Source organism: Otolemur garnettii, unplaced genomic scaffold (assembly GCF_000181295.1).
Source record: "Otolemur garnettii isolate 467f Iridium unplaced genomic scaffold, OtoGar3 scaffold00023, whole genome shotgun sequence".
Taxonomy (NCBI): domain Eukaryota; kingdom Metazoa; phylum Chordata; class Mammalia; order Primates; family Galagidae; genus Otolemur; species Otolemur garnettii.
This window is the reverse complement of record NW_003852418.1, coordinates 15295558-15318691: the sequence shown is the minus strand read 5'-3', so window position 1 is coordinate 15318691 and position 23134 is coordinate 15295558. Positions and strand designations below refer to the sequence as shown.

Genomic DNA, 23134 nt, shown 5'->3' with positions numbered 1-23134 from the left:
AAAACAATGTTGAATTTTACATTTACAATTGCATATTATAATTGAAAGACCATGAGACAAAACATTACACCACGAAGGATGTAAAGGATGTAAAGGCGAGGCGGGCTTTCTCTTGGAAGAGCTTAGAATTTATAAGAGGAGACAAGATCTGCATGTGTGAACGGAGTCCTGAATAATGTAACAGTTGAATGAGCCACACTGTTCACAGGGGCAATTAAGAGGGGACCCCAGCAGAGAAGCCGGGAGTGTGTCTGCCCTGGTACAAAGAAAAGCTGGAAGCTAAAAACCTGAAAGAAACAGATCCGAAGCACCTGGCGGGGAGGGACTCAAAATTCAGAGGAAGAAGTCTGCAGAATGTTGACTTTCTTTGCCTGTGAGCTAAAATTATAGTTTGAACAAATGGAGTAAAATGGCCCTGTCCCCAGGCCCCAGGCTGCAAGATTGCCAACAACATCATGACAAAAAAGAAAAAAAGAAAGAAAGAAAAAAGAAAAGAAAAGATGCACAGGCAAGAAATTAAGAAAGCAAGAGGCTTAACTGCATGGAGTCTAATTGCTCCGTCCCAGGGAAGAAACCGCGGGCGTTTGTCAGGAGCTGAGGGGTGATGGCAGCACTGCTGGAGTGGCACCTGGACATGGCCGAGTCATTCCCTGTCCCAGGCACTGCAGGCGGGTCAGCAGCACCCCAGGCTTCTACTCACTAGGCATCAGCAGCACCCCCTGCTGTGATAACCCCAAACAGCTCCACACAGTGTTAAATGTCCCTTGGGACCCGAGAACCACTGAAATGAAATTGACCCAAAACAAGAAGATGAGGAGAGAGAAGCAGAGAATCACGCACATGGGAACAGGCCAAGTCCACAAGGCAGCGTTGGAGTCCAAGGGAGCTGTTGTTGCTTCACTACAAACTGGGGTGACACGGACATTCTGCAGTGGTGTGTCTGTTACCGTTTCTATTCTAAGGATTGGCATCACTGCCTACTTGATCTCAGCTTAGGTCAAGGCAGCAGCCCACTCCCCATGTGTGTGCGAGCCGGAGAGCAGGTCAAGCCAGTCCACCTGCTGCCGCCCTTGTTTTTATGGCCCTTGCTGTGACCAGCCCAGTGAGAAAGGGGAATCAGTGTGAGCGGCCACCTCCTGCTCCACTGGGCTGCTCAGACCTTGGAGCCTGGGACAGCTTTCAGGAACATCGTCATTCACGTTCAAGTTTTGTTAGGGTTGTCAAATCTTCGTGTCACCTCTGCACCCCTTTTAACCAACTCATTTTTTTCCTTAAACAGATGTATCAAATCAATACATTGAAGTCTGCCCGGGTCCTCCTGCTGTGAGTCACCTCGGGCACACAGGTAAATCGGAAGTGTCCCAGATGTGTGTATCACACACGGGCACCCAGCCGAGTGTCACTCTACAATTAAAAAGATCAAAAAGTAACCCGAAAAGAAAACGACTTTATCACTGCGAGACTCGCCTTTATTTGCTGTTATGTCCCCAGTGCCGTGATTTTCAGCTGGTGTGCCGTGAGAGGAACTTAGGGTGCCGTGAACATTTTTAAAGATCGTTAATTAAATTATTTTCAAAAGAAGTTCAAAGCGCAGTGAGTATATTCTTTTTTTTTTAACTCTATTCTTCAATCAACAAATTTAAGTGAGGCATGCCAAGTTCAAGTACAGGTTCAAGTACGCCACGAGATAAAACAGTCGAAAAACACTGCTCTGTTGTCTAAAATCATCCTTGGTCGGGGGAAACACACGTGGCGAGCCTCGAGCCCCTCTCTAGGTGGTTGTGGGAGTGAAACGTGGGAGATAAGACATGTCTCCAGCTCAGCTCCCTCACGTGGTAGAACCGTGACCTTGGGGGACTCCCTCGACTTCTCAAAGTCTGAGTGACCTCATTATTTCCAATGTGAATAATGAGCTCACTAAACCTCACGGGGTGGGAGGAGATTGTGTTTTATATTCAGGAAGGGAGCTGGCCTCAAGTAAGCATTAAATTAAGATGTGCTGTTGTTGGTGTTGCTATTTTAACCCTTTAACATGTCAAAGCTGATGAGGACGGATGCTCAGGGAAAACTTCAGGAGGGAGCCACAACCACACCTTCACCTGAAGGAGAGGCAGGCGACTGGGTCCCAGAACGACGGGGAAGCAAAAATGATGAAGATGCCTGGGGATGCAAGGTGGGCCCACGGCGAAGGTGGATGTGGGGGCTCAGGGGCCTGTGAGAACCGAATGAAAGACACTTCTTTGAGAATGAAAATATGAATTCAGAAATAGCAATCTCCCTCTAAGAAAAGAATAAGATTTAAGTCAAGAAAAGTGATGATGGAAAAAATTGGGTGTGGGCCGGACATGGTAGCTCACGCCTGTAATCCCAGCAATTGGGAGGCCGAGGCAGGTGGATTGCCTGAGCTCACAGGTTCGAGACCAGCCTCAGCCAGAGTGAGACCCTACTTCTAAAAATAGGCAGGCGTTGTGGTGGGCGCCTGTAGTCCCAGCTACTTGGGAGACTAAGGCAAGAGAATTGCTTGAACCCAGGAGTTTGAGGTTGCTGTGAGCTATAATGCCACAGCAGTCTACGGAGGGCAACAAAGTGAAACTCTGTTTCAAGAAAAAAAAATTGGGTGCTTTTTCCCTCCATTTCCTGATAGAAAGCTTATTCAACTCCGTGGCTGCACAGGAAGGAGATGGAGATAAAGGTCAGGTTCAGATTGTGAATGGTCACACTCTGCACTTTATCGCCCCATCACCCAGGCTTCCTACCGCCTAGAGTCTTACTTAAATGTGTACAGAGACCATCCCTATCACAGTCAGATGTAAACTCTAATCTCCGTTGTCTTGGCTTGAAGGTTTGTAGAACAGGAGGTTAAAAAAAAACAAAATCTAAAACAATGAATGAACTGACTCTCCAAACTCGTGGAACAGGCTAGTATGAGACAGGGGCAGTCTGTTCACATTCTCTGCTCCCAGCTAAATAAAGATCACTTCCCTTTCATTTCTGCTTTAGGACATGGTATGGATCTAACTCCTGGGATAAGGAGGCATTCTAACACATTCCTCCCACTGTAGCAGTTTATTTATAGGAAATGGGTAGAAATTAGAAGAGCATTTAACAGTTTCTAAGTCCAAACACGCTGCGTACGTTTACTAAACCCGGGCTGAAAAGACAGTTTAGTATGAGGGAAACTGCCCAAGGAACCCTGAAGTTAACACACCCCCAGACAAACCGTGGGATCCCCCTCAGCCCTGGTACCTTCCCTGCCCTTTCTCCTGCAGTTTCAGCTGCTCCAGGAGCGTCCCGACCTCTCCTTCTCTCCCAGCCCACAACCGATCTGTCGGAAAATCCTTCTGGCTTCAGCTTAACAACCTGTCATTATCCATGCACTGAAGACCAAGTTCACTGTTACCCGCATGCTTACAGCCACCTTTGTCCCTCGTGCCAGAAGGACAGTGTCCTTCTAAGTGGTTTTAGCCTGACAAAAATCTAATTAAAAAAAACAAAAAGATCATGTCACTTCTTTGCCTAAGACCCTCAGTGAAGTAAAAAAATCAACATTGTCTAAAAACAGCCCTTTGCCATGAGCTCCTGGGAGGTCATCTTTGTCTGCTGGGGGTGGGGATGGAGCAGAGGGTGCTGGGGGTAGCCAATTAGGAGCAATATGGGCTGGCCTTGGGGGTGATCAACCAGTCACACCCCCGAGGGAGGCTCAGTACAGTCTGTCAGAATGGTGGCTCAGGGTCCCGGGTTGGCAGCACATCCCCCCGCGCCCCCACCCCCCAGTGCTTTCCCACAGTGACAGGAGCCAAGCAGCACATCCCGGCCCAGGGCCTCTGAGCACAGATGCTCCACCTCAGAGTTCTCTGGGCTCCGTCCTGTGCACATCCTCCCTCTGCTGATTTCACAGCTCTGGGCGAGCTCTGTGAGTCATTTTAGTGAACTATCAAGCCTCAGGGTGGTTTGGGAGCTCATGAACTTGCAGGTAGTATCAGGAGTGAGGGACGGTTCCCTCAATCTCTGCAGGTGCCCAACTCTAGGCAGCCCCAGCCCCTAAGGCCCCTCCCAGCTGATACCCACCTCCAGGCCCTAGCGGCCCCACCACCTTCATCGTGCATCTCTCGCCTCAGTGTTCAGCAAACTGGTGGCTCTTTGAACAACTCTTCCTCTGTACCTTTCTCACCTTCCTTCTAGAAGGAATGCTGTCCCCAGAGATTCCTCCACGTCCTTTAGGTCTTTACTCAAACACCATTGACTCAGCAAAGCCAGTCCTGTTCACACTTTTTATTTATTTAGTTGTTTTTTAGAGATGGGGGTCTTGCTATGTTGCCCAGGCTGGTCTCAAATTCCTGACCTCGAGTGATCCGCCCACCTTGGCTTCTGGAATTGCTGGGATTAAAGCATGAGTCACCATACCTGGCTCTTTCTCACCCTCTTGCAAATCATGCTCCTTCTTGGACACTTTCCACTGTCCCTCCTGACTTGATCTTTCACTGTGGGACTCAATCTAACATCTGTTTTACCTTGTAGAACATCTGTCACTGTCTGTGTCCTCTCTCCTGCACTGAGTAAGTTTGATCCGGCCATTATTGCTGCTGCATCTCCAGTGCTTAGGACCAAACCAGACACTTAGGACACCAGGAGGACACATGATGGAGGAAGGAACAACTCATGCTTACCAGCCCTTTCTATAATTCCAAGCTATCATCACATATAAAACAATCACATACGTGAGGGGCTCACCACCTACATTACAGTGGCCACAAGACAAGGCTCATTGTGTGTCTGATTTTGCCTCAAAGGCCACAAAAAGTCATTCTTACTTGTACGGATTTCATGTGCTAACATCACAGAAGTTCAGAGATGGGTGGGACCTGGCTAAGCTTCTTACAGTGCTGGTCTTGTCCTTCGCATGGTGTCTGCTAAACAGCAAGCATGCAATAATAAAACGTCTGTTCACAAGATTATCGAAGAGGGTTTTCTGGGAAGCAGAAAAGGGAACTCTCCTGATTTCACACAGGCCTCTACTACTGGAATATTTATAATAAGTATGTATTCCTTTTATGATTAAAATTATTTTTTAGATAAGTCCTAATGAAGAAAGGTCAAATGGCATAATTGTAATTTCTGTTGTCTTAGGAAAGAAAAGAATTCCAGTTCTCCTGCACAAGCAGGAGTGGGAGACACAGCACCTCTGTATTTGAATCACTCTGTTCAGCACAGTAGGGAAACCTAGGAGGCCACAGCTTCATATGCTTTCAGTTCAATAATATGCTCTAGGAAACATCAGAAGTCAGGGATTGCTAAGCAGCTTAGAATTAAGAAGACAGAAGATTCAGAGATTTCTGACATGCAAATAGACAAATAGCGACTCTGCAAAAGATACAGTATAGTTGTCATCTCACCAATAAACTCACCAATGAAAACAGAAAACAATATTATTCTACCATGAAAAGTTATTAGACTGTTTGGGGGGGTGAAATATGCAAGAAACAAATGGTTTACTTTCCAAAATTGTTCAAATGTCTTTACATAAAAAAAAAAAAAATCTTTGCTGCCAATGGTGCAGCCGTTGAAGGAAAAGTACCTGCAATTTGGATTTTCACATATTCTCGGCATACTAAAAATTTCTCTTAAAGTGATGTCAAAACAATGAGCGAGATTCTCCCTGACGGATAAAGAAAGGCGTTCAAGTGCAGTAATTAGTTCCTACGTTCTGCCAAATGTCACCTGAGCTTCCTTCACTCCTGCAGGCGCAAAATCCAGGGTATTCATTTATTTCTCAGGAGGTAAGGCAAAATCTGACTGGGAAGCTTGCTACTACTACCTCAGCTGCCAGCTGGGAAATTCACAGGGGAACTTACTGGACAGTTGCCACCTTCCTTTAAACAATAACATTTCAAGAATGGTTCCATGGGGGACATTGCTGCGGTTGGAACTTTACATCGATAGGATCGTCCCACAGAAAGTCAGAAGCCCTGCAGTCAATGGGATCGTCCCACAGAAAGTCAGAAGCCCTGCAGTCAATGGGATCGTCCCACAGAAAGTCAAAAGCCCTGCAGTCAATGGGATCATCCCACAGAAAGTCAGAAGCCCTGCAGTCAATGGGATCATCCCACAGAAAGTCAGAAGCCCTGCAGTCAATGGGATCGTCCCATAGAAAGTCAGAAGCCCTGCAGTCAACGGGATCATCCCATAGAAAGTCAGAAGCCCTGCAGTCAATGGGATCGTCCCACAGAAAGTCAAAAGCCCTGCAGTCAATGCGATCGTCCCATAGAAAGTCAGAAGCCCTGCAGTCTGATGTGCGTCAGGGGAGGTTTCGGGGCTTTGGAGCAGAAAGAAACAGACACTAGGAAAACCTCAAACAAAATAAACAATGGGCCTCTCGGAACCGCTCCAAATAAAGTAATTATTCTTTATCTTTAAGCACATCTCATTCAAAATGTATTATCTTATTAAAAATTTTAGATTTCAACTCTGAATCTCTGTAAAAAAGAATAAAGAAAGAGAGAGATGGTCAGATTGCCTTATATTGAGGGAGAAGAGGTGAAAACAGGGTGTAGAAGACTCTGATGACCTTTCATCCCAAAAATGCTCCCGGGAGAGATGAGCAAGCCTGGCTGTGCGTGTCAATGTTCTAAATCAAAAGAACAAATACACATTCCAGTTTGATCAGAATCAAACCAAGAACACCAGTGCCTGGCTAAGGAGGGCTATTCAAATAACCGTATCTTTGCAAGACTGTGGCTTGCTGATGGACACCCCCTTCCTGTTGAGATAGATTCACGGAAAAGGGGACATAGTGTGGTAAAACCATCCAGACCGGTTAGGTACGTACGCGTATGCTTTCTCTTTCTGCAGAAATTAATTAAGAACTAGGCTAACCTCCTGTAGAAGGTAAGCCTGAGACATCTAGAGAGTTTGGAAGTTAAAGATCCGAGTGTGAGTCCAGAATTTACTGGCCTCATGACTCTGGGCCTCATGCCTTTGTCCAAGTTTTTGAAGATGGGAATAGTGACACCGTCCTCGTTTACATGATCAGTCAGTGGCTTGAATTAGATGGTGCATATAAAATGCTTACCACTGCGACTTTCATGTAGTAAGGGCTCAAAAACTGTTGGTGATTGTTTTCAATGGCTGCTACACCTGCTAGAGCAGAGATTCTCGACCAGATCCCTGGACCTGATAATTTCTTGTTGTGAGAGCAACCTAGGGTATTCAGCATCCTCTCTGGCCCCTCTACACGTTAGATGCCAGTAGCACGTCCTGGTGCAGAAACTGTGACAAACAAATCTCTAGACATTATCAAAAGTCTCCTGGAAGTAAAACCCCCCCCTGCCGGCTGAGAACCACAGTTCTAGAAATCAGAACCATTGTGATTGACAATGCTAATCAGAGTCAAACAGACCCTCTGCTCTCTTGACCTTGAGCAATTTGTTTATTAAATGCTATGGTAGACATACAGAGGACGTCAACAACTGTATAGACATTGTAGGAAAGGAAGCACTGCATTTGTAATAACAGAGTCACATTTGACCTCTGCAGTTACAAGAGGTGCTCAGTGTGACTTGTATCCCTCTTTGGTTATCGGTATATACTGACCGTTACAATTTTAATGCAGTTCTCTCATATCTTAAAATGTGTGTGCATTTTTTTGACATCCCCTGTGTTTTCTTCATATCCATTCCTCTTCTTATGGCGAGACTACCGCTTCGTGCCTTGGGAGAACTGGTCTCCACTGTATTCATACCCTGCAGGCTTTGTGTAAAGGGCTGAGGACAGCACCTGACACACAGTGAATTTAACGGTCAGAATGCAGTAGTAATCTCTCTCTCTCTCTCTCTCTCTCCTACTGGACGATGGCATAGGAATCCCATATACAGGCAAAGTGAAGTCACCTCAGAGGAAATAGGACCCTCAGTTGGCTCTGAATTAAGCCAAGACTGAAGCCATCTCCCCTCCTCAGGCTTGGAGTTGCCTGAGCCAATGAATTTCTCTCCTATATCAGTTGGGGTTGATACAACTGTCTACGGCCTACCATGGCAGGTCTTATTCGGGGTGTTTTAACATGAGTCTTTGTTCCATTTTCATAGCAATCTTGTGAGTTAGGGAATACACTGCCCCCAGTTTAAAGGCAGCTATGGAAACCCAGTGAGTTCAGTGAAACACCTGAGTTCTCACAGCAAGTACGTAGCAGAACTGTAATTTTATTTCATTTCCTCTAGTTCACACTTGAGTTTACTACACACTCCCCATTGTCGGCTCTGGTGGGGTGGAACGGGGCCATTGAGCAGGAATGTCACTCCATTCCAGCTCTAAGAGAGGCCGAGGATAAGCAGATCTGTGCCCAAGGCCTTCGGGAAGAGGATTCTCTGTGTGCCACAGGACAGTGTTGAACTTTACAGATGCATGTCGGATTTGTGAAAATTATCTACCTGGAGACTTCACTTCTGCTCATTTCTTGATGTGAGAGAGGGGGAAGATTATATTTGTTAATATAAAACTGTCTTATTTTGAATACAACCCCAAATAGCCAAAGAACAAATTATCTCCTCTAATAAAGTAAAGCAGACATGAAACCTTCAGACTTGGGAAAATCAAAACAAGAATGATCTTATTATCCTGAGCATCTTTATGGTACCTATAAAAATTCATCTTTAGTAGGGCTTCAGACAAAACATAAAATAGTAATATTACCTTGCATTTAACACTGCCTGTATCCTGCAATCCCAATCCCAGCTCCAATAATTCTCATAACAGGAAGCCAAAGGTTGCGATTTGACAGAGGCCACAGCATCCTTCCAGGTCATCTGTGTGCACCTGCCTTCACCTTCAACAACTCTGCGAGGAGCTTAGTATTCAGATCCACTTAACAGAGACGTTAGGCACTTTGTCCAAGATCAACAGCTAGTAAAGAATAGAGATTGGGGCCTCGGGTCTCCTGGGACTCTTGAATCAGTGCTTCCCACGCTACATACACTGAAAAATAAGTAAGATCTGAAGAACACCATTCCTAAACTTCCCCTTCTAACCAGTCAAGCTCAAGTTTATACCAGCCTCACAAAACATAACCACTAAATACGATGCTTTACAAAATCAATACATATTCATACATTCACTTATTTATTTTGAGACAGAGTCTCACTCTGTCACCCAGGCTAGAATGCAGTGGCATCACAGCTCACAGTAACATCAAACTCCTGGGCTCAAGCAATCCTCTTGCCTCAGCCTCCTGAGCAGCTGGGACTACAGGCCTGGGCCTCTATGCCCAGCTAGTTTTTCTATTTTTAGTAGAAATGAGGTCCCGCTATTGCTGTGAGCTCAAAATCTACCCATCTCGGCCTCCTGGAGTGCTAGGATTACAGGTATGAGCCACCACACCCAGCCAAAATCAATACATATTCTGTATCTCCACAATATCAGAGGCACAGAATTCTGAGAACCGGGTTGTAGGTGTCATAAGCATCTGACCCCTGGAGTTCTTGGACGAAATATGAAAAAGGACAGACCATAAAGGGACCATCTAAGTCATGGAATAAAACACTTTTATTTCCTAAGTCAGCATTTTATAGCTTTTGGTCAGAAACGATTGAAATAACTTTGGAACTGATGTCTCTAACCTATCTATATTTTTCATCTACCACTTCTTTCATCTGAGCTACTTCAATATCTCCCAGCATCCACACCTGTTCCCTCTATCCAACAGGCCACAATGTAATCAGAGGGACCTTTTACAAAATCTGAACACAATTATACCCCAACACACACCCTGGATATACACATGGTCTCAAATATACCCGCTTACAAATCTCTATGGCTTCCCACATCACTTAGAAAAAAGTATTAATGTCTTTTAATTAATCACCCAGATCTATACTTCTACTAGATTTCAATATGAATAAATTAAACTTTTGTTGGTTCTGAGGAGTGGTCATTTTATACCAGGAAAATTAATCAGATGATTTCAAAAATGAAGTTTCAGAGAGTCACGAGGTACTACAAAAGTTTGCTAAGGTTTTAGTCCTCAAACACTACCACAAAAAGCCATCTTCTTTTCCTATTTATTATTTCCCATACGTAGTAAATAACAAATTATTTTAAGATATTAATAGTTGAGTAAGTACTGCCCTAAACAGGCCCCAAATGTCCCAAATGATGGCGAGTTCTCCTAGACAGTCAGGTGAAATCCGAGCAAGAAATAATGGGAGATCTATAGTTGTAGAAAATTCTTTTCTATTCTACAACATTTTCTATATTTAAATTTCACTGGTTACAATTAATACATAAGCAATTTCTAAGATCCAAAGAGTAAAATACGGTGAATGTACACAAAATACTCTTAAATTTCTGTAGGGATTCTCTCATATGGGAGAATAAATAAGGACAATAAATGAATACGTCTGACCACAGAAGATCATTGCTCTCAACTTTAAAGTTTATTTTTAAGACGGCATTTGTAGCCTTGGGGAGATTCACCGACTTGTTTCTAGGTACTTGAAAATAAAGTAGACCAGAAAAGAGATTTCTGGGAAGAAGGAATTTTAAAACTTTCTAGGATAGTTGTAAGAACATCACATTGATCACATTTCTGCAAAGTAAATTTGAAACAGTAAGACTTGTTTAAAATGGAAGAGGCAGATTAACATGCGGGAGCATTACTGTCATCTAGTCATATGAACTGAGGTCTTCGGTGTTTAGAACTTCTGGTTTTACATTTATTAGGTGTCATATTTTAGTTCAAAAATAACTGTCCACTTTTCTAAACATTTTTTTAATAACGTTACAAAAGTTGATTGTTTTCAACTTGAATGTTACATCAAGCCATAGGCAGAAGGACTTGCATTTCTTAAAATGTAGCCATTGAAAATTCTAAAATACAACATACATCTGCAGCATTTTGGAAAAAGAGCCTGAATCCTAAGGGAGAAAGGAAGGATGATGAGGAAAATGAAATGCGAAGGCAGCTGGTTCTCAACCTGCGGGTCGCGACCCACAGGGACTGTGGGCCGCAGCATTAGGAAGGTTGAGAACCACTGCGCTCAGTAAAGAAACCACTCTGTAACTAAAAATAAACCTGCCATTTGATCCTGCAATTCCTTTATGAGGTATATATCCAGAAGACCAAAAACCACATTATAACAAAGATATTTGTACCAGAATGTTTATTGCAGCCCAATTCATAATTGCCAGGTCATGGAAGAAGCCCAAGTGCCCATCAACCCATGAATGGATTAATAAGTTGTGGTATATGTACACCATGGAATACTATGCAACCCTAAAGAAGGATGGAGACTATACCTCCTTCATGTTTACGTGGATGGAACTGAAAAATGTTCTTCTTAGCAAAGTATCTCAAGAATGGAAGAAAAAGTGTCCAATGTACACAGCCCTATTTTGAAACTAATTTATAGCTTTCATAGGAATGTTATAACCTAATTATAGCCTTAGAATATGGGGGGGAGGGAGAGGAGAGGTGAAGGGGGTAGATGGGGGGAGGGAGGGTGATTGGAGGGGTTACTTCTAGGTTTATTCTACAAGGGTACAAGTGAATCTTTCTAAAAGCATAGTATGAATGTCTTAACTCAATAATTGAGAAAATGACATGAAGGCTACGTTGACCAGTTTGATGAGAGTATTTCAAAATGTGTGTAAAAACACCACACTGTATCCTGTGATTGCATTAATGTACACAGCTATGATTTAATAAAAGAAAGAAAAAAGAAAAGAAACCTCTCTGTAGATGGTAATCAGCCCAGATCTTACTGGCATTATCTTTTCTCTCCCAGATCAACTCCTAAAAGCAAAAAGCAAAAGCCCTAAGGGTGCCTATCAGGTCCACAATAAGCTAGTTTTAGATTCTATCTCTTAGGGTACTATTGGCAACCATTACACTGCAAACAAAATACTATGGACGGGACTCAATAAACCGCAGCTTGATAAATGTCCACGGCCCCTCCTATTGACCATCTAGTTAGCTCAGAAGAAGAAGCATCCACTAAATAACTGTATGGAAATTTCCAAAACCCAAGAAGTCAGCGTTTGTTCAACTTGACCCACTAAATGGGACATTATTTTTTTTAACATTTTTATCTAGTTCAACTTCAGTTTACAGTATGGAATCCAACCACATAATGAAAATTCATATCATATTTGTGAAACATTAGAATCCTTTACAGGGGGGACCATTTTGAATACGTGAATATTTTACAATACTTTTCACATGACATAATCCCAATTCTATGAATTTCCTTGAGGTTGGAGCGCCTATGTCAACCTAGGCTTCAAATGATCTAAGCCTGGAAAAAAATAAACTAAAACCTGAAACAGTCATTCAAAGGCATCACACTCACCTCCCCGCCTCAAATGTGAACCACGTGGTGTCACGCCCGTATCGCCGCAGGGCACTTAGCGGCCAAGAGATGAGTTTGACTCTGGGATTCTGGATGTCCCAGAGACAGATGCACTCGTAGGTGATCTGCAAGGCACACTCGCCATGTGCATCTAAGTTAGGAGACGGCATCAGATACACGTTGAATCTCTCTGGGAGAGAAACAAAAGGTTAGTCTGAAATCCCCAGGAATAAGACGTCAAAGACAGGGTAGGAACACAGAGGCCTTTTAAAACAACTCAAGTTCTCATTCTAGGTTTTCATGCAACATTCAGCAGGATAAAGCTTTCTCATAAATTAACAGCCCCAGAAAACGATTTTTAAAATTCAGACCCTAGGAAATAACATAATTATAATACAGCGTGGCTGTCAACAGACACTGAACACTACTTACAGGAGCAAACATCACTTTTAGAATTTTTAAGTTTGCATAATAAAAAAATGTGTATGCCAGTAAAAAACTAAAACATTGAAATCAGCAAGAGCAATTTTTTTTCCTGCCAAGCACACATTAACTACACCCACTCTGCTGTGGTCACAAAAGATGCACGTGTAACCTAGTAGTCTCCTGGTTTGATGGCGTTAAAATTATATTGATCAACTTATCATTTCTATAATGACATGAATCAAACTGTATCTCAAATCATTTCAATCGAATTCCACCAATACTACACACTAAACTGACCAACAGTTTGGGAAAATTCCAATGGATATATTAGAACTTGTTTTAACAAAAACTTTCTATAATGCAATCCTGAAAAAAAAAAATTTCCTTATTTGAAGAATTGTTAAAATGTAACCAAGGTTACTCTAAATAAATTGGTTAGCCGATCACTGAAATCAAATTTCCATCCCCACAGTTAACTGTATTTCTGTGACATTTCTAGAAAGTTCATTAGAAAGTTACAGAGTCAAAACCTTTAAGTGAAATAGAAACAAAAATATGATTACGGCAAACACATCTCACTTACCCATCATTATGATAGATCGGCTACATCTGACAAAATAATGTGGCGCTAATAATTTTTTATTATTGGTACTTTAATTGTTTTATAGTAAGTTAACCATGTAATTTGCATATATTTTATTAATTGTTGTTTTTAAATAGTAATGCCAAAATTGTGCTCATAAAATGTATGCATACACTATTCAAATTTTCTAAAGCACTTCAAATTCCTAATAACAAAATATTTTTTGCTTTCTAGCCTCTATTATTTCTAAAATGCATCCTAATGGAGTAAATGGCCCCCTTGTGAGTTCTGAAGCAAGTCAGAAAAACTGTCTTTATTAAGTAAGAGGCAGGCAAGCCCATCACCAATTTATTTGTTTAGAAGCTTTTCGGTCTCAGTCAAGAATATCAATGGCCATAGGGATAGAAGTGACCATTTTCATTATAATTACCTGAAGTCGTACAAATTAGCAATTTAATATTAGATGACATTTGAGTTTCATCATATCCCTAGTATTACAAATGAGAGATATTCTCATTTCCATCTGACAACAAGTACAAACCTAGGCAGAGAAAACTGGCCTGGGAAAGGCAACGGACCCCTGAGCACAGCCAAATCTTACATTCAGTTAGCAGTTCTGCTAGGATATTGCTTTCCAAATATAAATTTGTGGGAAATAAGTACTGACCTGAGCACCCTAGGTCAAAAATAATTAATAATAATCCAAACTTATCCTATTTTTTTTTCTTTATATCTGGCTCCCAGGCATCCTCTCTGGTCAGGGACATCCTAATTTAGTGAACCAGAAGAAGCGACTTGTTGTATGACCTTAGAAAATGATTTAACCTCTCTGTTGCTCAGTCTCCCAATCTACACGGAAGCTTCTCTGAGTTATTCAGCCATTCTGGGTCTCGGTCAATAATGCTTCTGTGGAGATGGATGATGGTCCAGTATGGTGCTTCCAAAATCGTCACAGACTGTAAATGTGCCCTGAAGACACACAGCTCCAAGTGGGAGGGAGAACATTGCTTAGGAACAACCAGGATGTGTGTCTACAGAAGGGCTCAGTACATTTCAATCTCTGCCACGTTTGTGATCAAGCCAGGTGACCCATGGCCCCTTCCGTTGTGCCACGTCCAAATAGATCAAGTCCCTGGCCAAAGAAAACATCGTCAGGATCCCCTCTACACTGTCCACAGACTCAGCTATTTGGAGACCAAGAAAACGACGCCTCAATTCCAGGTTTGCGCTGTAAGCCAACATTGATTTTTGCTGACGTGCTCGTGAATATTTTGGCCATTTATATTTTAAATGATTTATTCCTAGGTTGAGTATTGAGCTCGGAATTAACTCAAGTGTTTCAGTTAAATGAAGTTTAAATTCTATTGAATTCTATCAAAAGCACTGGGAACCTTCCAATAACATTTTAAGTGAAAATGGTAAGATAAAAACCCCTTATACTTTAAAATCTCTGTATTGTCAGTACAGGCTCCAGGAGACAGTGTGGAATCAAACATTAGCAACTGGATGAGGCAAGGTCTTGGCTTTCCTCAGCTATAAGATGTGGGCAGTAACAATCCCTGTGCTCTAACACGGCTGTGAATATTGAATCATCTGGTAGGGTTATGGCATTTTCCCCCAAACCCACAGACAGCAGGTTCCCTAAAATTTCTAACTGATCTTATTAATGTAAATAAATTCATATTATGACTTGAAAAAAAAATACACTGAAATGCTGACACAGGTTATAAGTTGGATAAAAGGTTACTTTTTAGCTTCTTGGTACATTTTCATAACTTAACTATTACATAATGAAGATCTCTTTTGTTTTAGTACGTGGGGATGGCAACAGTTTTTGAAGAGAGAGAAAGATAGGATTTCCTCAACCTACCACTCTGTTCTCTCTCAACCCCAGTGGCCAGTAAGTCAGGCTCTCCCAGGCTGATGTCATTGATCCGCGCCCCTACGCACTCCATCTGCAGGACTTTGCACCACTCATCAGCCTCGAGATCTGTGGAAAGGCCCAGAAGATTAACCTGTGTGCCCAGTGCCCACTACAAAGCCAAAAGCAAGCCCTGCCCCCAGCCCAGGCCTCAGACGAATCTGATTCACCAGCGAAGGTCTTAGAGGTGTTCTCACTGAAATAAATCCCTTTGCGACCCCTGCCCCCAGCCCGGGCTTCAGACGAACCTGATTCACAGGCGAAGGTCTTGGAGGTGTTGTCACTGAAATAAATCCCAACGGCGTGTTTCTTGGTGCTCTTTGGCAATCGGGCTACATTCTTCACGTTGTTGAGCTCTGTAACCTGGAAAAGGGGCAGGTGGACGTTGGATCTCACTGTGATGACCGTGCCTGGCATACAGCACGGAAGGTACGTCCCAAATGAACATGACCCCACACTAGAGCCCATTGCTATGAGTGAGCCAGGAGACCACTTGGTGAACTCAGAGTTATCCTCACTACACGGCAACAATGCTGAACAAATCATCCTTCCTTACTAATTTTTTCTGAAACATAGTAAGAAGCACAGGCTGAAAAAAACTTCATAGAAGTTGAAAAGTTATTCCAGTTTTTCCTTTCTTTTTGAGACAGAGTCTCACTTAGTCACCCTCAGCAGAGTGCCATAGTGTCATAGCTCACAGCAACCTCAGTCTTTTGGGCTCCAGAGATCCTCTTGTCTTAGCCTCCCAAGTATCTGGGTCTCCTGCGCCACCCACCATGCCCAGCTATTTTTAGAGACAGAGTTTCACTCTTCCTCAGCCGTCTTGAACCTGTGAGCTCCGGCAATCCCACCCAGCTCAGCCTCCCAGAGTGCCAGGATTACAGGCATGAGCCACCAGGCCCTGCCCTTCTTCTCCTTCTTGTAAACCTCCCAAAAACTCCCCCTGATGGACAGTTCTCACGTCTGTTTCCACCACCGGGGACAGCTTGCTTTCCTAGTTGACTACAAAAGCCTCCAGATGTCCCTTCAGAGTATTCCCAGGGCAAGTGTCTTCAACACACTGGCCCAGAGGAAGAGGGGCAAGGGTGGTCCAGTTCACAGCCAGACTATCTCAGTCTTTGCCAGTTGTCAGAGACGGAGTGTGAGAGTCTCAGAATTGCTCCCAACTCAAGGCTCAAGTCATATTCCAACACGGAGAGGCCACAGAAAATCTGCTCTCCCCAATATTCCCCCACACACACTGTCTGACTTACTCTTAGCTCCTCGGTGGTTACGGAGCAGCTGTTTTCCAGTCTGAGCGGCACCCGCTTCCTGTCTATAGAGAAGTCTGTAACCATTAGACTCCCTCTCTCCCATCATCCCCGGGCCCCGTGGGTTAACACTTCTGTAAACACTTCTCTCCCACCCTCACTGAGTTTCCTCAACAGTCATCTTAATTCAGTTACATCCTGAGCTTCTGCTGCACTGGAGGGTGTGACGTTTGGTTCTCTCCTGGAGAAGGCTTAGGTGGCTTCGGGGTGAGTATTTACGTGACAAATAAGCCTTTCACAATGACAAGTTTAACCTCCCCTTAATGTATCTCTTTTGTGCTCTTACACAAAAGAATCTGCCTACCATCAATCTTTGCCCACAATGATGCTGTACAATTTCTCCCATCTTTTACTCCAAATTCAATAAATGCCTGGCTCAAGACATGGGTGGGAAGAGAAATAAATATCCTCCAGGCAGACACTAATCTGATTATTTCATTTCCCTGCTTCTTAGCCCGTCTCGGCCCTTAATATTGTATGAATGCCGTGTTCTTGGCATGAAATGCCACACGGGTGCTCTTCAAAACCTGCCCACATCAACCTTGCGGTGACTCGGCACTGCATGTCTGATCCCCCAGCCACACCGAGTCCCTCGGAGCTCACCTGTTGGTTTTGTCTGTCTGTTATCTTTGCGCCCCAGCCCCGATACAAGGCGCTGTCACCTTCCCACAAACACTGATCGGTGTCTCTACTTCCATTTTCGTCCCCATGAATTCACTGTGCACAAGGCAGGTGATTTTTGTAAAACAAACGTCTGGTTCCAACATTTCTATGCATAAAATAGGAACTTTTGATGACCTTCCTTTACACTTGGGGGGAAACTGAAAATCCTTAGAATGACATAAAGACCCCCTGTGGCCTTCACCGTGCTATCTCATCAACGTCCTCTCTGCCCCTGTGTCTTGTGGCGCAGCCACACCGGATTCTATTCAGTTCACAGAAGGTACCATGATTCTCCTGGCACAGAGGCCTCCCTACCCTCCCCTTACTTCACTCTCACCCCCACATGTCTTAGCTTAGATCCTGGTGGCCTACTGAGGTCCTCCGGAGCCCCTGCTACCCCGAGGACTCCTGCACCACCTCTGGGTTATTAGTTTAGGGCATGGGCTTGCCTCAAGAGCAAAAAGTTCCGTAGGGCAGGGATAGTGTTTTTATTTTTTTTGCCCATGATTGTGTTCCTGAGTCAAACACAGAGCCTGTCACAGAGCAGGAACTCAACAAAGACATGTGTGAACAGGAGACCAAGCTCAGCTGTAAATGTACTTCTGTAAGTTTGGTGGTTCAGTAACCACCAATCGTCCCGCGCTCTCTTTCCTGCCTTTATTTCCCCCAGGGAGATTTCACTTTCCCTCTCCGGCCACTTCCTCTAGAAAACTTGCCATGACCTTCGTATTAATCAATTATTACTTTCTCTACTTCCCCACATGTGCTGCATGAATTCCTTTTTTATCTTCTGTGATTAAACTTGGTCTGTCTCTTCCTCCGACTCCCACCTAGACTGAAGTCACCAAGTAATAACTGATGGATGACATAAATAAGAAATAATCATGTTAAGACCCAACATCCTCAGCTCCCAGCAAATGCCGCACACCGTGCTTAGAGTTGTTATTTGGGTCTTCGTAAAAGCCCTATAAAATAGATATTATTATTACCTGCATTTTCCAGATGATAAAAGTGAAGCTTTAGTGATACAACCAAACTCATAGCCGAAAATTGGTGGAAGCAAGATTTGAATGAAACAAATTGACCCCAAAGCCTGTTCTCTTGATCCATCTGAAATACTACAGTCTAACTCTAAAATCTTTGAGTCACAAGTTAAATATTTAGACCCTGAAAATCATGTCCCACTTGAAGACCTTTTTCTTTCCAATGTGGTTAGACAGTGAAGTGGAGGCAGGGCACGTGTGTGCCGGCTTTATTCCGACCCTCTACTGAGACATCGTATCAGAAGTCTACCCCAGCCTGAAACGCAGCAATGGCTTTGAATTAGGTCACTTCATTACATATCCATAAAGGGCAAAAAGGAAGAGGGACCTGAACAGTCAGGAAATGCTGGAGGAACCGTGTGAGTCAGAACACAATTACCCACTTTGACAATTGGCTTAGGAAATAAGTAACATGACCCCCTCGTTCAGAGGATGCAAATGATTGTTCACAGAGCAGTCAAGGCCATGATGGACGTGCCAATAGTCTCTGTCCCTACCTCACAACTGCACCTCACAACTTTGAGCTCACACACACACACACACACACACACCCCGTGCTTTTAAGAATTGCAATCTAGGGTGGTGCCTGTGGCTCAAAAGGGTAGGGTGCCGGCTCCATATGCTGGAGGTGTCGAGTTCAAACCCAGCCCCAGCCAAAAAAAAAAAAAAAAAAAAGAGTTGCAACCGATACTTACTCACAACAGAACTTCAACATACCTGCTAAAGTAGTAATTATATATAGCAGTGGTTCTCAACCCTTGGGTCGTGACCACTTTGGAACAATGAAAATACATCCTGCATATCAGACATTTACATTCTGAGTCATAACAGTAGCAAAATTACAGTTATGAAGTAGTAAAAAAAAATAATTTTATGGTTGGGGCTCACAACAACATGAGAAACTGTATTAAAGGGTCACAGCATTAGGAGGCATTAGAAGGTTGAGAGACACTGATCTATAACAGTTTCAGAGAGATTTATAAGTCACATAAAACTTTTATAAGATGTATTTACTTCCACTATCTTTCCATTTTGAAAATGAGAAAACCACGGGAGGATATGATATGTCTTTTATAAGGAAATAATTCCAGCTCCACACCTGTCTCTCAGCAGCTAGGGCGCCAGCCACATACACTGGAGCTGGCGGGTTCAAATGCAGCCTAGGCCTGCCAAACAAGAATGACAAGTACAACCAAAAAATAGCAGAGCATTGTGGCGGGGGCCTGTAGTCCCAGCTAATTGGGAGGCTGAGGCAAGAGAATCAGTTAAGCCCAAGAGTTTGAGGTTGCTGTGAGCTGTGACACCACAGCACTCTATCCAGGGCAACACCTTGAGATGAAAGAAAGGAGAGAAAGGAGAGAAAGAAATGAAAGAAAGAATTCACCCCAGAAGAATCACTTTTGAGGAAACAAACACGAGTTTTCAGAAGGGCTCAAATTCTCATGTACTATCAGCGATATTTAACACGGGGCCTGCAGAAGTGCCCTAACCATCAAAGAGGAGGAATATTCGGGGCTATATTCACGGAACTACTCTTTCAGCTGACCGTCAGTTTGAATTTCTTGTTTTTGCCTTATATTTCAGATCAACCAGGAGTTATTTCCTGCCCGTCTCAAAATTGCTTAGAGAAAGTATTTCCTGAGCCTCTGGAGATACAGGTTTCATTATTTCACAGCACAAAATACTAGGCACACCCTGCGCTCTACATGAATTATGTTTTGCATAGTACTTTGTTTCTGTATTAAAGCAGCTGCATCTATGTTCCACACCTTTTTGTATAAATACACAGGTAAAATAATCACCTTAAGATGTAACAATATCCAATGAGGAAAATTGCTAAAGTACAATTGTAATGAAACCACATTCCCTGTCCAAAAATCTTCCTGGCATTCATTCATTCATTTAATTTTTTTTAACTATTTATTCACTCATCCATTCTTGTATTTATTTTAGTATTTACTCTGTGTCAAGGACTATTCTAGTCACCAGAGATCAGAAGTTGAATGATAGACACATTTTCTGCCCTCCTGAACTTATATTTCAGCAATGAGAGAAAATAAATGAACAACTTAACTACCAGGCAGGAATAAAGAAGTAAGGAAAAATCAAGCTGAAAAATCTACAGGCTGATTCAGTAGATGTCCAAATTAAGCTGTTGTTTTGAGACATGTGGAAGGGAATTCTAGGTAACAGGGCTCAGGGAAACTTTGCTGCTGTTTAAGGGACTAATGACACTCTTGCTGAGTAGAGCTTTGGAGCAGAGGCTCATTGGATCTGTGAGAGCAAATCACATGGACAGCTGGGCACAAACCTTCCAGACACAGGCCATGGTATGTGCAAAGGCCCTGGGGTGGCAACTAACTCATTAGACAAGGGCTAAGCTTCCTTGTGGTTTTAGCATTTGACTTCTGCCCTTGATATCTGCATTCCAGGGTAAACCACATCTGCAGCTCCGCACCCAGCCAACCCACATCCGGCTGTGCAAACCAGACACATCTAAGGAGATCAACATCTCTCAGCCTTTTTCAGTTTTCAGCCAAAACTCATTTAGTTGCTTTCTTGTGTGTCTTTTATTTTTAACTGAACATTCAGTAGTTGCAAAGAGTAGAGAAATGTAATAATGCAAAGTGACAAACAGTAAAAAGCCTGGCCGCACCCTTGGTCCTTCTTACCGCATGTGAGCAGTACACAGAAAGATACGTCGGTCTGCACGCAGGCCGCTGGAAACATTCGATTTTTTCTTTTTTTGGCAGTTTTTTTTTCTTTTTTGGCTGGGACTGTGTTCGAACCCGCCACCTCTGGTATATGAGGCTGGCGCCCTACTCCTTTGAGCCACAGGTGCCGCCCAAAACATGATTTTTGAATGGAAATGAGAACAAACAAAAAAATAAAAACATTTAAAAAAAAGAAATAGGAACAACACACTATGGTGATTCAGTAAAACTATTTCTGTCCTAAATATAAACCTAACTTTTTATATTTGTATTCCGCAGTTTCAGCTGGACCTCAGTTGGAGTGAAAGGACATGGTGTGGCTTTACCTGGCCATGCTCGAGGCCAGTGAGCGCAGCCCCCTCAGACCAACATCTCCATCCGTGTGCATGAATTAAACTGTCGCTCTGTGAAGATGTGTGGGGAGTAACTCCAGGCAATGAGCTCTGAGGGAACATTCCAATCCCCAAAGCACAATCCCCTGGGTCTGGTTCCTCCAGGTCACCTGGATTCCCCTATTTCTGTCTTGGCTTTCCCCATCCATGACCTTGACTTACAGTCACAGCACGGAGATTTCTTGGTGTCGTCTTTCCTGTCTCCATTACGGGCACTATTGGTGCTGCTGGCACTCGAGAGGCTCCCCCAGAGAATCAAAGTCTTTCCCAGGAGTTTGGAAGGGAAGAAAAGCAAGCTGATGCTCTAGGAGAGCTGCCCTCCAGGGACACCTGCCAGCTACTGGTTAAGACCTTAAAGGAGTTAAAGTCCTTCCCACGTCCTATACGTTCTGCTGCCTTTCATCAGATCACTTCTTTGTCCAAGGCGATCAGCCTCAGTCTCTACAGACTGTGGCTAAAGACAGGTTGCATCTTCTCAGAAGATTCATGGAAGGAAAATCACTGCCTCCTATGACACAATCCCCATCCTTTCTTCCTGGTTCTAAGCAGAACGACTCATCCCAATAACCTGGTGAGAAAGATGGTTACTTTACACCAATCTTTATTTGCCATCTAATCTCTTCTACTTTGAAATGATATTTTATTCTTCTTAAAATATTTGCTAATATAATGCTACCTTAAATCTGGTTAACATCATCCTTTTAACCACAGACTGGGAAAATGAAAATCTTTTCAACAAATAGTGTCCGAAAAACCGGATAGGCACACAAAAAATACTGAACTTGTATCCTTCCTTATGCCATAAACAACAGTCAGCTCAAAATGGATTAAAGACTTAACCCACGTTTTTAATCCATTGGAACTAGAAGAAAACACAGCAAAAAAACTTAGAAAACTAGACGAAAACACAGCAAAAAAATCTTTATGACATTAGTCTTGACCATGGTTTCTTGGCTACAACACCAAAGCACAGGCTGCAAAAGCAAAAGTAGCCAAGTAGGATTACATGGAACTCAAAAGCTCCACGCAGCAAAGGAAGCAATCAACAGAGTGAAAGGCAACTGACAACACGCAAAAAACATTGGCAAACCCTACCCCCAAAAAGAGGTTAATATCCAAAATAGATAAGCAGCTCCTATAAATCAATAGCAAAAAAATATGATAAAAATAAATAAGCCCATTTAAAAATGGGTGAAGGACTTGAACAGACACTTTTCCAAAGACATAAAGTGACTGACAGGTGTACACAAAGATTCTCAACATCGCTGACCATCAGGGAAACCCGACTCAAAACCACAATGAGACATCAACTCCCAGCTGTTAAGATGGACATTATTAAAACAAAGAAAAAATGCCTAAAAGACGGCAAGCATTGGCAAGGGTGTGGAGAAGAGGGGGGCTTTACACACTCTTGGTGGGAATGTAAAAAAGGTACACAGCCTCCATGGAAACCAGTTTGGAGGTTCCTCGAAAAAATGAAAAATAGAATTTCCATATGATTCAACAATCCCACTTCTGGGTCTTTATGTACAACATTGAAAACAGGATGTTGAGGAGATAGTTTCACTTTCATGTCCACTGCATCATTATCTACCATAGGAATATGGCATCATGATCCACCACAGGAATATGGCATCATGATCCACCAGAGGAATACGGCATCACGATCCACCACAGGAATACGGCATCACGATCCACCACAGGAATACGGCATCACGATCCACCACAGGAATACGGCATCACG

At 43.1% G+C, this 23134-nt stretch overlaps 1 protein-coding gene across 2 annotated transcripts in view; it reads right to left on the bottom strand.

The window, feature by feature from the left end:
• DOK5 (docking protein 5) overlaps nt 1-23134 on the bottom strand; it is a 141252-nt gene that overhangs the window by 38544 nt on the left and 79574 nt on the right. For both annotated transcript variants that reach the window (XM_012803842.1, XM_003787709.3), the window contains exons 3-5: nt 15517-15631; nt 15218-15337; nt 12339-12528 (exon numbers count right to left, since the gene is read on the bottom strand). In XM_012803842.1, the coding sequence (XP_012659296.1) occupies nt 12339-12528; nt 15218-15302 (275 nt within the window). In that variant the 5' untranslated portion in view covers nt 15303-15337; nt 15517-15631. The remainder of the gene's footprint in view (nt 1-12338; nt 12529-15217; nt 15338-15516; nt 15632-23134) is intronic.